Source organism: Acipenser ruthenus, chromosome 4, assembly GCF_902713425.1.
Source record: "Acipenser ruthenus chromosome 4, fAciRut3.2 maternal haplotype, whole genome shotgun sequence".
In the NCBI taxonomy this organism is placed as follows: Eukaryota; Metazoa; Chordata; class Actinopteri; order Acipenseriformes; family Acipenseridae; genus Acipenser; species Acipenser ruthenus.
In genome coordinates, this window is record NC_081192.1 from 100,535,673 (window position 1) to 100,550,434 (window position 14,762).

The 14,762-nt window shown below is 41.1% G+C and overlaps 1 protein-coding gene across 7 annotated transcripts in view; it reads left to right on the top strand.

Moving 5' to 3' along the window:
* The window catches only part of LOC117971028 (zinc finger E-box-binding homeobox 1-like), an 84,365-nt gene extending 78,879 nt beyond the window's left edge, over positions 1-5,486 (top strand). For all 7 annotated transcript variants that reach the window (XM_059023243.1, XM_059023242.1, XM_059023246.1 and 4 more), the window contains 2 exons: positions 982-1,162; positions 2,790-5,486. In XM_059023243.1, coding sequence (XP_058879226.1) covers positions 982-1,162; positions 2,790-3,556 — 948 coding nt within the window. In that variant the 3' untranslated portion in view covers positions 3,557-5,486. The remainder of the gene's footprint in view (positions 1-981; positions 1,163-2,789) is intronic.
* The last annotated feature ends 9,276 nt before the right edge of the window (positions 5,487-14,762 follow it).

Genomic DNA, 14,762 nt, shown 5'->3' on the forward strand with positions numbered 1-14,762 from the left:
GTCAGGGAATTGTAGGATTTATTTTGATTGCTTTGAATTTACCAAATAAACCTTGCCACTCAATTGCTAGAAGAAATGCTGCATATAACTGTTCCCATTGGAGCGTGCTGTTTTATAGTAGATCTGTTCATTCGTACATGTAGCAGAGCATTTCCTTGTTTTGGGGCTGCTGCTGTAATGCCAGGTTTAGTTGGACAGACTGTTTGTTTTGTTTCACTGTGAGATATTCCCCATTCTCGTTTCTGTGCAGAACAGTGACAATATAGTTTGAAGCCTGACAAAAAAAAAGAAAAAAGATTTGTGCCATTACAGTAAATGTCCTCCCTGCGTGTTAGTTTGTAGCGCAGGCAGGCAATAGAAAGTGGTGGATTTCTACAAGCGTGATTTCATTGCTGTGTTTTGTGTCTCCAGTAGCTTAGAGAGTTGGTGTCAGTGCAGCTATAGGCTTGGAGAAAGGGAACTTGAGAGATCCCAGTGTGGTTAAGAGCCTTCATGCTGCTGTAACTGAATAGCAGGCATCGGCTGGTGAGAGAGCATCTGCTCCAGTCTCATGTCACACAAACGGAGACTGGAGGAGTTTTTAGACTCATTGACCTTATTGTCAAGTGACTTAAATTGCCAAGGACAAAAATATGTTTAAAAATGTATGCATCCTGCAAATCTGTAATTTCGCATACTGATAATGTGTTCTAACTCCTGAGTGTACAGTAACACCAATAATTTTAAAACACATTTATAACAATATTTTTAGGCCTAGCTCACCGCTACCACCCCCGCGCTGACTCAAGAGCGGCGAAGACGAACACACGCTGTCCTCCGAAGCGTGTGCCGTCAGCCGACTGCTTCTTTTCACACTGCAGACACATGCGCCACTCGGGAGCCCCGATTTTTTATTTTGAAACCTAAATCAGATGGGGGTGGCTTTTAAGAAAAACCACAAATTTAAAAAAATCAATAGGCGGTGATTTGTTTTATTGATAGGAGGAAAGACAAGAGACGAGCTCCGAGGGCGTCTCAACCGTCGAAGATCAGAATGACTCAGACTCTACTCCTCCAAGGAAGAAGATGAGAAAAACAGAACATGGCATGTATGCCTGTGACCTGTGTGATAAAATATTCCAGAAGAGTAGCTCCCTTTTGAGACACAAGTATGAGCACACAGGTATGTGGAAAATATTACCTCACTACTTCAATGTATTATTACACTCAACTGTTCTGTGTGCTGTGTTCTTTTGCTTTTTCTTTCTGCAGAGCTCTAGAGGAGAAAGCGACAGGAATTTTAAAATGGCTTAACGTTACCTAGGCATGCTTATACCAAATATAGGGTTAGACACTTGGAATCAATAAACGGAAACTTACTAACATTGCAGCTGGTATTGTGTGCACTCATTTCCAGAATCACATTCATTTCCTTACATACAGTAGGGCAAATAGTCTTTTTAAAATGACTGATCCACAACATACACTTGCAGATATTTACATTCTATTCTTTACATTGTTGCTTATCTGTTCCTGAAGATTAGTTTCCTTTATATAAGTTTACATATTTTGAGGGGAGAAGGGTGCTATGCCTTTGCAAATCAGTTCAAGACTTTCATTTCAATTATCTTTTCAATGTATGTACCAATATTATTTTAAAGTGTCTCATTGCAAATACCACAGCCTCCTAAAATAGTCTCTGCTTACTGCAATTCCTTCCACTTGTATCAGCTGTTTGATCCCGAGACACTGCTGAAATGATGGAAATGAAACAACGTTGGCTTTTAAGACGACGGATGAGCTGCTAATGTTCAGTTACTTTTTACTGCAGGTGATTTGCTTAAAATAGTTTAGTGATAGCAGTGCATTCTTAAAAGCAGTTCTCATTTTATACAATGAAGTGCTCCACTAGGTATATGATGTGTAACTTCATACTTATCAGGAAGACAAGACCAGATGATTTGCAGCTGCTTGTTCCTATTGGAATTTTTTTTTTTTTTTTCCCTGTTTTGCAGTGATAACCGTAATGCCCGAACAGAATGACCTGGTGGATGCAATTAATATGAATAAGATTGCAGTGTGCTTATATTTGTGATGCTTTATGATCTCCATGCAGCTTTTCTGTAAATGGAAGCATTGTGCTTGGCTCCAGCTGTTTTCATTCGCTTTGCATTATCCTCCTTTTCAGCCCAAAGTGTGACCAATTACCTGCCCCTCAACACTGCCCCTAGTGGATTTAAGAAATACTACATCTGTTCTTTTTCTTAATGCTGTACTTACTGTCACTAGAGACAGAATGTTGGAGGAGGAGGGGTTACTGTTTACACTTGGGTGAACCAGATTTACTTTGAGGCTAGACATGGTGGTGAAGGGTTAGCCCTTTCAGTCCTAGATGGACCGCAAGGTCCCACCTTATCTTAGCGCTGTAGGTTAACGTATGCTGTCGGAAATCACGCTGGAACCTCCTAGGTCCCAGGCTGAGGTAGTGTATGAATATATGTAAAAATATACATTGTTTGCCCTGTTCTCATTTATATTCAATAAAGGAGTTTATTCTTCAGCTCAACAAAAATAATTCAGGACTGAAAGGGTTCATCGAGGCAACAGGGGTGCTTTAAACTCCAAGCAGTTTTAAAAAGACCAGGATGTGATGACTGAGACCTCTGATACAACATGAATCTCAACAACAAGAATACCAGCAGAGGTCCTGCACCCCGTTGCAGAGTCATTACACTGGTAATTGGTGTATTCTTATTTGGCCACACGTAATTATGATTCTGACACCATTTTTTTTTCCTTCTAATTTCCAGGTAAAAGGCCTCATGAGTGTGGAATCTGCAACAAGGCTTTCAAACACAAGCACCATTTGATAGAACACATGCGACTGCACTCAGGGGAGAAACCGTACCAGTGTGACAAGTGTGGCAAGCGCTTCTCCCACTCAGGCTCCTACTCGCAGCACATGAACCACCGCTACTCTTACTGCAAGAGAGAGGCCGAGGAGCGCGAGGGCCCGGAGCTCAACGAGGAAGAGGAGGAGGGGGAGGGGCCCGGAGCCACAGGGGAGATCCTCCCCAGAGAGCAGATGTCAGACAGTCGGGCCGCCTCCCCTCCCTCCCTCCTGGACTCAGATGACAGAGAAAGCAGCACACGCGGGGAGGAGGAAGAGGAGGAGGAAGAGACGGAGGAAGAGGAGGAGGAGACGGAGACGAAGGAGGAGACGGCGGAGGAGACGGAGACAAAGGAGGAAGGCGAAGATATGCAAGTAGGAGAAAAGGAACACGAGGATTCAGAAGAGCATCAGCAAGAGAAAGGGGAGAAAATGGAGACCGAAGAGGGGGCAGGTGAAAAGGAAATGGGCACTGACGAAAAACCAAGTGAGATTCCGGGGGTTAACAGGGAGGATTCAGAAGAGCATCAGCAAGAGAAAGGGGAGAAAATGGAGACCGAAGAGGGGGCAGGTGAAAAGGAAATGGACACTGACGAAAAACCAAGTGAGATTCCGGGGGTTAACAGGGAAGATTCAGAAGAGGAAAAAACGCCAGAAAAAAACGACGGTGACAAAGATAAAATATGAAATGTAATGGATTATTTTTCTGAAACGGAAGAAAATAATTACAAAAAAAACTGAGCGTTTATACAATATAAATGTTATTGTTGAAAACACGGTAGCTTGGATGCTGTGTTTCAGTTCACTACTGTGTATAAATCCAGGTGTGCCTGAATCTCGAAAACTAGTAACTTTTCCACAGGAGCATTTTCAGTGTTAGAAATGGAGTTTGTAAAAATACAGGAAGTTTAACAAAAAACAAAACAAAACAAAAAAAAAAAAGTTGCATATACTGACTTTGAAAGCTAGAATCAACAGGTTTTAGATGATGTTTTATTACAAAGACATCCTGGATCATTTCTTTTATCAGTGTTATTAATTTCTTCACTCATGTTATAACCTTTTAAGCTGTACAGTTGGGAGAGATTTCTATACCTTTTTATTGCCAACGAAGTTTGCTAAATCAGTATTTTATTAAGTTAGAAAGAAAGAAAAACCTCTGCACTACAGAATCCCTGGTTTACAGAAACAAGCAACATGCTTCAGTGTTGTCTACCCTTCAGTATTATTGCATTAGGGCATAGTTTAGAATAGCATTTGTTTAAGTGGATTGTTAGCCTTAAAAAAGCGAGTCCTAGAAAAGTTAAAGATGTCAGGGACAAAAAATAAATCAATGCGGCGATTGATATTGTAAGGAGAAATTCCATGCAGGGAACAGACTATCAAAGCCAGTGTTTTTTTGTTCTTTTTTCAAGTCAGTGTTCAAAGTTCAAATAAAGTAAGGTGAGGGACATTTGTTGAATCCCCCAGACTTATTGCAAGACCTCTGTGCTGTAAGTGCCATTGAACAGTGTTATTTTCAATAAATGGCCATCGCCAGTTTTAATGCAGGACCCGTATTCACTCAAATAGTCTGGTTGACCATTGTCTCAAGCCTTGTCAGATGTTGTTTTAAATACACCAAGCAAAGTGAAGTGAGGTCTGTTATGTTTTTTTATGTATAAGTGCTGCATGAATTCTGGTTTGGCTAATGCCTGGAAAGGAAAAAAAAAAGTCTCAATTACTAAGGAAAAGCTTTGTATAAACTTCCTGCCACATTATATCTGTCCATTTTGGATAAGTAATGCACTTGCCTCAAGCTTATGACAAGCTAGCCTGTACTTCAAATAACAAATGTTGGTAAATGTGGTCCCAAAATATTAAGTGTTAGCTGGGTTTACCTGTCAGTATTATTTTTAATTCTGTTTTATCTTTTAGGGTTTATTTTTTATTTGTTATGTTCATGCAAAAATATGTGTACTGTATGTTTTAAAGAATGGCAGTATTAATACCATACACACTGATACATGTACCAGTTTAGTTTTAGAAAACTTTTATATTTATGTGTCTTATTTTTATATTTCTTTATGGTTATTTATTACACAATGTAGTGTATAATACTGTAGTTTGTATTAATACAATAATATATTTTAGTATGAAAAATAATTTGGAAGGTTGATAAGATTTGAAAGCTCGAAGTGAAGCTGTTTGGTGTTGAGGTTTCTTTGAAAAGTATTACGTTAACATTTCAGCTTGTCTGGCAAGATAAACCCCAAGAACAAAAACAAATGCAAGTTGTTTATCTTTGCATTCATATTCAAGTTAGTTTTAACGTTACCCATTTTATTATGAAGCTACTGAATCTGAAAACTAACTGTGTGACTAATAGCATGAGATTTTGCTGTTTTATTGAAGGATTACCCTAACCAATATGCTGTATAATGTCCTTTTACAAAGCCAAAAGTATATTCATGACATACTTGTTTATGTTTTATGTGTGCCAATTTGTTTCTTTGTATGTCTAATGCAAGGCTACACCTTTTATAAGTTCCCTGTTAATTCGTGGTCATTTTTTATAGTTTTTTTTTTTTTTTATTATTACCCGACTCCCCATATCACAATAAAATACATCAACAAAGCAGTCTTGACTTGTGATTATTGTCTTAGTGTATTTAAGATTAGTGGTCTGATCTCACTGCTCCCTGATGAAAGTAGTCTGGTTTTAAAACTAGGGCAGATACTGAAAAGAATTGGGATCATCCTGGTGTTTCACAAAGACAGCTTCTTTTTAAAATAAATTATAATCTGATTCATGAAACAACATGATGACAGTACCATGATACAATCTGGTTTTTGGAGGTGGTAGTTTATTGGTATGCTTTACATGTCAAATAATATATGTAAATGAACTGGGCCCTTATTATAATATCAGAAAACAGTAGTACTGTCCCAGTATGGATTACAGATACAAACCAACACAGATTAATGGAATTAAAGACTAAATGCTCCTCTTAAATATATTCTTACAGCAGAGGCACTTTTTATTAAAACATCTTTTCAAAAATCAGTTTCAGAAATATACAAAGCTTACAGCTGAACACATTTAAAAGCATCAGACCTCAGTCTGCATAAGCTGCTGTGTGCTTCCACTGCCCAGGGTACGGTGCTATTGAGCCCACAACTAAAATCAATCATTTACACCTGCAGAAATGGAATCCAAAATGCTGGCGTTGGACTGTTTATCTTTTCAAGTTCCGGTTCTATAGATAAGGTTTAGGGGAAAGACAAAAATAATGGTTTAATAGCAGTGCATTACACTAAGAGCCTGTGGTGTCAAGTGGATTTTTTGAACCAAGTCTAATGGAACAGTGTTTTCAGCAGATTTCGTACTCGCAGTAATGACTCTAGCTAGACGGTTCTATTCACTGCTCAGTCTGTCCAGAATACGGACAGAGGCTGCCAAATAAATGCCACTTTCTAGCAGCAGTCACAAATGAGTTTATTGCCGGTGAAGGAGATGCACGTCGATCTATTTTCACAGAAAAGAGCACTTGTTTGTAGTCTTTGGAAAGCTGATTCCTTCAGTCTTTAATGGGATTCGTAAAGGTAAAGTTTGGTTGATAAATATTTATGCTATTCAAGCTGTTTGTACACTTTGAGAAAAAATATATAGAGAGAAAGAATAATGCATGGGGTAGTATGTGATATAATTTAATGCCCACCCAAGGGGTGGGATGCTACATAAACCCCGAGGGTGGGCATTCAATTCTCATTCATCACACACTACCCAGTGCAGTGTTTTTTAGTCTCTGGTGTGCAATTTTTTTCCTGCTAGAGTTCTAAAGTTCTGTGTTGCTTGTTGTGAGGGGCTCACTCTACTTAGTCTGTGTCAGTGAGTTATTGGCTCACACTGGGGTGGCACCCTGTTGCTGTTGTTAATGAGCCTATTGAAATCATTGCTCACCAGTTATTATATATGTAGTGTTTCATTTTTTATCTTAATAAAAATGAATAAATCAATTAATTCAGGGATTATTTTACCTGGCGGATCTTTACTATGCATCTTCGACGTGGCCTCTTCACAACCGTCTTATAGAACCTTGAGCTCAGTGAATTTCAGCAGCACACCACTGGACTGGAATGGAAGCAAAGACACTTTCGAAACTAGTCCCGGTAAGGCACTTCAGTAAAATAGACACCTTTTTTGAATGCCCTCTTAAGCAGTAAAAGCTGCAGGTATTCTAATGATTTAAACTGTCACTTTGGAGCTGCACTGGCATCAAGGGTTTCTGGGTTACTCGTGTAAAGCTTGTTTAGCTTCACTTCACGTGTTCCGTATTCTATACTTTAGGAGCAGGTAGTGAAAGGGCCCCACATGACTTTCTATAGAACACATGCAGGCATCAGGCATAGCTGAAGGGAAACATACAGATAAAAAAAAAAAACCATTTAAATGGCATATTACACATGTAATCCAAACATTAAAGATAATGGATTCTTTATGTTGCCCAGTCATCATGTGGATCTGCAGTTGTCTCCCTGTGATAAGCATTGCAGCTCAGTTGATCAGATTAAGTCCACCCCGCCCCCCCCTCCCCCCACCAGTTCTTTCCACCAATGAAAATCATCTATAGTTAAAAATACTCCTAGAAAGCTGGCCTTGTCCTTTTCGACTGTTGGCTCTTTAATAATCACTGCAACATGTCGACAAGGATGTGGGCGCTGGTGGCTGTTCTAGGAATCCTTAAGACGATTGCCTGCAGGTATTTTAGTCAACCTCTGACCCCAGACATCTATTTTCTTCTATTGTACATGTCTAATCTTCCTGCAGAAAGTTGTGCTTCCTGTTCTGGAATGGTTCAATCTGGGAGAATGGTTCAACTGAAGCATTGTCAAAGCAGATTGATAGGGTTACCAAATTTTCAGAGTGAAAAACTGAGTTTTTTTTTTTTTTCCTCCAATTCATTGACGCCATAGCAACTCTGAAGCTATTAACAATCTTATTGTATATTTATAACTATTCAGTGGCTACCTCTAATCAAGTTGAGAGTGTATTTCTCGCGCACTATCAACCTGATTAGGGGTATCCACCGAACACTTACAAACATACCAGAAACAATTCATTGTCATCTGACCAAAACATGTTAAATGTACAAAAAGCCAGGTTAGAAAAAATAGATCAGCTATTACCTTTTAAACATGTAAAATGTAAATTTAATAGCAAAACCGAGACAATTTAATAATTTTACAGTTTCTGACCGAGACAGAAAATGAAGGCTCAAAACAGACTATTCCAATTTTCCCAGGACTTCTGGTAACCCTACGACTGATTGAGCATGTGAAAAGACATCATCTCGGTCAGTATCCAAGCTGTACCCCATCACCTCCTGCAACCACATTTACCTATCTGAGCATTTCTTCCTTGCATTTTTATCTCTCGTGAAAGCCAGTTTAAACTCTCTTATTTTCAGTGCAATCGGAAATGTGCAATCATATCCTGGAGAAGGTACAAGGCCATGTGTTTGGGGGAGGAGACAGCAAATCAGATGACCCTGGCAGGCCTTTATACTTCAAAAAGACCTTCTCAAACTATTAAGTCAAACTTGCAAGGCTTGACAACTAGGGAATGAGTTCATTAGTACTTAAAAGAAACATGGTAACGCAACTAGACAAACTGGCTATAGTTTGAAGTAAGCGCAAAAGCAGGCATTCTGAGAGGAATGAAACAATTGTGACGTTGTTAAACTAGTCTTTGCAGGGCGCTAGTTTCTTTTTGGTTTTATTAGCTACTGCCTTTTCAACATTTTCATTGTCCCGTGAAGTATTAACTGAATTTGCCAGGGCACAGTGATAGTTACTGCTGGATACCATACAGTACATTTGCACATCTGCACAGATTGCTGACACACAACTCTACAGCTGGCACATAACTTTCTCAGCTGGCACAGTGTGTTTCAGTCTTACAATCAAGACAGTTCAAGAAAGAAAGGCATTTTTAACTGTAACTAATGACGTATTATTATTATTATTATCATTATTATTATTATTATTATTATTATTATTATTATTATTATTATTATTATTATTATCATGATGATCCTGATGGTGATGATTATATCAATAGTCAATAAAGATTGCAATGTATAATTATTGGATAAAAACAATTGCAGTCAAAAAGAGAATAAAAGCCAATATAACAAACAGAAATATAACTTGTTTTAAGGACAAAAATTCAAAGCATTTCCGAGTTATACGTTTTTTGGAATACGTTCCACTTTTTGATAACACAGCCATTGGTATCAAGGAACCTGTCCGTCACTTATTACTTAAGGAGAATATAAACAGCAACATTGTTAATTTGTTTCTAGCTGTCCATTTATCTCACCTGTTCGGCTACTAATGGAAACCCTGATCGAAAGAATTAGCTTTGTGTAAACCAGGAACAGCCGCCACGGAGGAGAAAGCCTTTTCCTCGAACAGATGCTGTCAGACTGTATGGCAGAATGAGAAGATTTCACAATTCCATACAATACTTTCATGCTGCCAGTTTATGACTGTAGATATGCAGCATGTCAAGCCACCTCATGTCATTGGAAACATGAGGTGCCAGGTGACTAGTAACATCAGTCCATTGTGAAGACCTGTGGGCGTGGCAGAATCACAGCGCCAAGCCAATTACCTTGCAGCCTGTATCTGGACAGCCGATGCCAGCGAGCTATTGGGCCGTGGCGGACAAAAGCCAGCCCTGCAGCTGTATGCTTTTAAAAGCTCACCGGCCAGTAGGGGCTGCTGTATTGAGTAGAAACAGTCCCTGCTGATTCTGCCTGCCTAACTTGCTGGTGCGCCAAGCCGCTGCCACACTGAAATCCCAAGAGAAGATCGGCATTGAAATCCCAAGAGAAGATCAGCATTGAAATCCCAAACCACTGCCACATTGAAATCCCAAGACAAGATCAGCATTGAAATTCCAAGACAAGATCAGCATTGAAATCCCAAGACAAGATCGGCATTGAAATCCCAAGACAAGATTGGCAACTTGGCACAGCCAGGATGCAAACCTGCATTCCCCTGATGGTCCTACCTTTAGCAGGTGAGCCATTCTGGGATCAGGACTTTATTGATTTTTTTTTTTTTTTATTATTTCTAAAATGCATTGGAGTGGTATAGGCTGTTGTTTTTATACAGCATTGTTTGATTTGTCATCCTGTTTAAATGCATTACTTACAATCTTTTACATAAATGTGTAGTCCAGTGGTTAAAGAAAAGGGCTTGTAACCAGAAGGTCCCCGATTCAAATCCCCCCTCAGCCACTGACTCATTGTGTGACCCTGAGCAAGTCACTTAAACTCCTTGTGCTCCGTCTTTCGGGTGAGACGTAGTTGTAAGTGACTCTGCAGCTGATGCATAGTTCACACACCCTAGTCTCTGTAAGTCGCCTTGGATAAAGGTGTCTGCTAAATAAACAAATAATAATAATAATAAATAACCATAAGAAAATTTACAACTGAGAGGAGGCTATTGTTTAACTGCATTATTAAAAGTACTTGGGAAGCTGTCTTCAGTAAAAGAGGTCTTTACCTCAGGTGTAATTGCAGGTTAATTGCAACTGACCGTTCCCCTCTAAACTCACCGCTTTCTACAAGCTGTGGCTAACCCTTTAGAAACAGCCCTGCTGCTTAGACAACACAACACGAGTTAGACTGAATCCAGACCAGGATCAATAATAGGAATAAGGGTTGAATTTGTCATTAAATAATGGTTACTTCATATAGGTTCAACCCAAATTAAAAAATGTAATAGGAATGCGAGGGTCTGTTTGCAATTACATTGTTAATGGAACTTACGAGTATAGATAGAATTTTTCAGCTTGGCTTTGAAACAGAGGTCTTAATCACATGAGAGTCTTAATAGTAGGGCGAAGTTTCTTAAGCTCTTTCACACAGTTCTGTTTAAATGTTAAATAAACTATAACCCACCCTGCCCAGTGTAAGATTATTTTTTAATTTTTTAATTTAGTGCACCCAATTATTTTAGCCCTGCACTTTTGCCAGGTGAGCCACTCGGGGACCCCTCAATGCAAGATTTTAGTAGAGCCATTTCACAATGCCGTGGCCTCTGGAGAACCTTGCGCCAGGAGGTTGTGAGAGCACTAATCCGACAGGAATTGAAATGAAACGCTGCATATACAGTATATGGCCACTTCACAAGAACCCAGGGAACCGGTAAGACAATCTAGCTTTTAAATGAGAGCTGCCAACACAAATATAGCCTGTTCTGGTTGTAAATTATCTCTCTGAAGCAGGTGTGTTGTATTATAAACTATACCCCAGGTAACAGGTGTTTACAAAGGGTTCACAACTTTTACATGGCACTATAAAGCTTAACCGAATTGGATTAATAAATATCCATATCCCTTTGACATGGCTGCCAGGTGTAACACTGCGGCTCTTTTGTACTGGAATGTGTGGAATGTTTCTTGTATTGTATTTCGATACTGTTTATTTCCCCTTTCTTAAAATCGTTTAAAGAAAAACATGACACCGATAGAGTAAGCTGAATTGTGCAATTGCCCAAGTCCCTGAAACAGGAGATTGTTTGATTTATCTGGGCTTCTATGAGACATTCTAAGGCAGGATACAGAGTGTACACTTCCCTCTTTCTGGTGAAGAATTATTATCTGTATTCAATTCAATACATTTATTTTTAAAGTAATCTGTCAGCGAGAGTGCAGCAGATAAAGGATGCAGTAAAATCATGTCAACACTGTATTGCATCAGACTTTGGCGGTGCGCCAAAACTGAATGTAGCCACTCTGTGCTAGGACCACTGAATTATTTAGACTGAGGGATGGTATCCGGAGGAGGGCTCCTGAACACTTCATTAGCACACCTATTTAAACTCCACATCAACTCATCGGGATCTTGCTAAAGCAATCTGTGCCGCTGCTCTCATTAGGGAAGCATGTGCACAGCACCACACCACCCCCTTGTTCAGAGAGTGGTGCACCTTCTTCTGAAGCAACAGACCAAGTGCTTTAGAAACCCTATCAATGAATAACCCTTGAATGGATACAGGGCTGGCATAGTGTCTGGGCTCGTGGCATATCCACATACACATACAGTAGTGCTGAATTGAGCTCATTCAGTCATTCAGCACTGTTTTTTATTGCATCGTTCTATTGAGTTCCCCATGGCTAGTTCTGTGCCAATACCCCCTTTGTTTGTATATATCCATATGGTACATTAGTACTTTAAACATCTCATTTATCATGTACCTCCAACTGAATACCACCTGCCTAAGCATTTGTCATGCTAATGTATGTTCCTGTTAAAGAACATTTTTGTGTCTTATAGGCATGATATTGTTTAAAGTTCAATATACAAAGACATTACTCTGTTGCTAGTTTTTCTTCAGTCTGTTCTGTTTTGTTGGTACAATTATTTATAGCACCATGCTTCTGAATCCAAACGACTGATGCCTTAAAGCAAAAAAATCCACATAAGCCATGTTTTTGAATGTAACCATTTTTCTCAGCGGTTGAAGAAAGCACAGATTCCAGTTTTCGAGCTATGCTAGCAGAAGTAAATGTCACCAAGCCTGCATCGCTTTGTAGCAATTTATGATTGCCGAGGAAAGCTCAGGAGGTGAGGGAGAAAAAGAAAACTGATTACTGTGTGAATACCGAGAAAATGTATTCATGATATTTATGAGCTGACATTCTGCGCTATGACGACACCCAGCCTGTATGCGAGGCAAATCAAAATAAGCATCAGTTCCCAGCGTGTTGGGGTTTTGAAACGCACAGATTCACAGCTGTTTTGAAATCCCCTTAGTGCCACTGAGACAAATGATCCAAGTCAGGCTGTGCTAACAGGGTCAGTTTCAGAGGCAGCACAGAGCTGTGAGTGATGCGGGATCACCGGAGCTTCAGCAGTTTACACATCAATCAGTGTACCGTGGAGCTCCTCAGGGCGGCCCACCTTCACCTAATCTCTTGCACTGTAGTTTAGAGCCATTCCTACTGAAAGAGAATGGAAAGATTTAAACAGGCTTGTTTACGCTCTCTTGAATTGACCTTAAGAAAGGAATACGATAAATACGAAGCCTGAAAGGAATGCTGTCAGCAATGATTTCAAATCCATTTCTTTAACGGTTATTTGTTTTATTAACATTGATTCACCTTTTATTGTGCTGAGAATTTGTTGGTTCTTTCCGTATTTTTTTTGTTGAAGACTGAAGGAATCAGCTTTCCGAGAGAGAGAGAGAAAGAGGAGAGAGAGAGAGCGAGAGAGAGATACAAGCCTACCTTTAGCAGTCTTTTCAATATGCATTACCATATCTTTCGTACCATGTACAATGCTTGTGTATGCTTTGCCATGCTTCTTTACGCTTTTACTATGGAGCACTTTTATAAGGGTATTACTTAACGATAACCATCACTAATTCTTCATGGAAAGTTGTCAGTGGGGGTCTGTTCTTCATCATAAAACACCAATAATTTGCCCATTCTTGGATGCTGAAGCACAATATGACTGAGGCATGAAATCTGGGGCAGGGCTCCTGAACATTTCATGAACACACCGATTTAAACTCCTCCTCAACTCATCAGGATCTTTCTAAAGCAATCCGTGCTGCTGCTCTCATTAACCCATGTTTGCAGACACTCTCCGTGATGCAAAGGAAACATGTGACCACAGCACCACCCCACCCCACACCACACAGCCCCACACCGCCCCACCCCACACCACACAGCCCCATACAACCCCACCCCACACCACATCACACCACACCACCCCACAGCCCCACACCACCCCACCCCACACCACACAGCCCCACACAACCCCACCCCACACCACACCACACCACACCACACCACCCCACCCCACACCACACAGCCCCACACCACCCTACCCCACACCACACAGCCCCACACAACCCCACCCCACACCACACCACACCACACCACCCCACCCCACACAACCCCAACCCACCCCACCCCATCCCCTCACACCACACAGCCCCACACAACCCCACCCCACACCACACCACACCACACAACCCCACCCCACAAAACCCCACCCCACCCCACACCACAAAACCCCACCCCACCCCACACCACACAGCCCCACACAACCCCACCCCACACCACACCACACAACCCCACCCCACCCCACACCACAAAACCCCACACCACACCACACAGCCCCACACAACCCCACCCCACACCACACCACCCCACACAGCCCCACCCCACACAGCACCACATTGACGTCATCAACCTCACCACTGCGAGCCAGCCTGTCACACCACCCAACCCCACACCACACAGCCCCACCCCAGACCACACCACACCACCCCACCACAGACCACACCACCCCACCCAACACAACACAACCCCACCCCACCCCACCCCACCCCACACCACGCAGCCCCACCCCAGACCACACCACACCACACCACCCCACACCACCCAACCCCACACAACCCCCTTGCACGCAAGCATGCAGCAGCAAAAAAAACTTTTGATTTGACTAGGCAGCTCAGTGGGGTATTGCTTGTTCAATGTAGTTATAAAGGAGAGAAGGAGAAAAAGACTGCAAGACTGAAAGCTCTTCAGATGTTCAAATTAGACCACAGAATGCAAGTATTGATCAGTCTGGCAGCAGCAGCAGGGAATATAGCGCTGTATGTGTGTCTGTTTTTGTCAGCATTGCAGCTTACTACCCCACCCCCAGCCTATCCCACCACCCCCCTTCCGTTATTATAGCGTGCATGCAGCTCCCAGCGCGTCCATGCTTCAATCAGGCTTTTTTATCACCTGTAATCCTTGAATCTTTTTAATGGGTTATCCATGCATCATCCCTTTCGTCTGCTGTGGGCGCACTATTTCTATTTTCACCCAGTGACCTTTCAC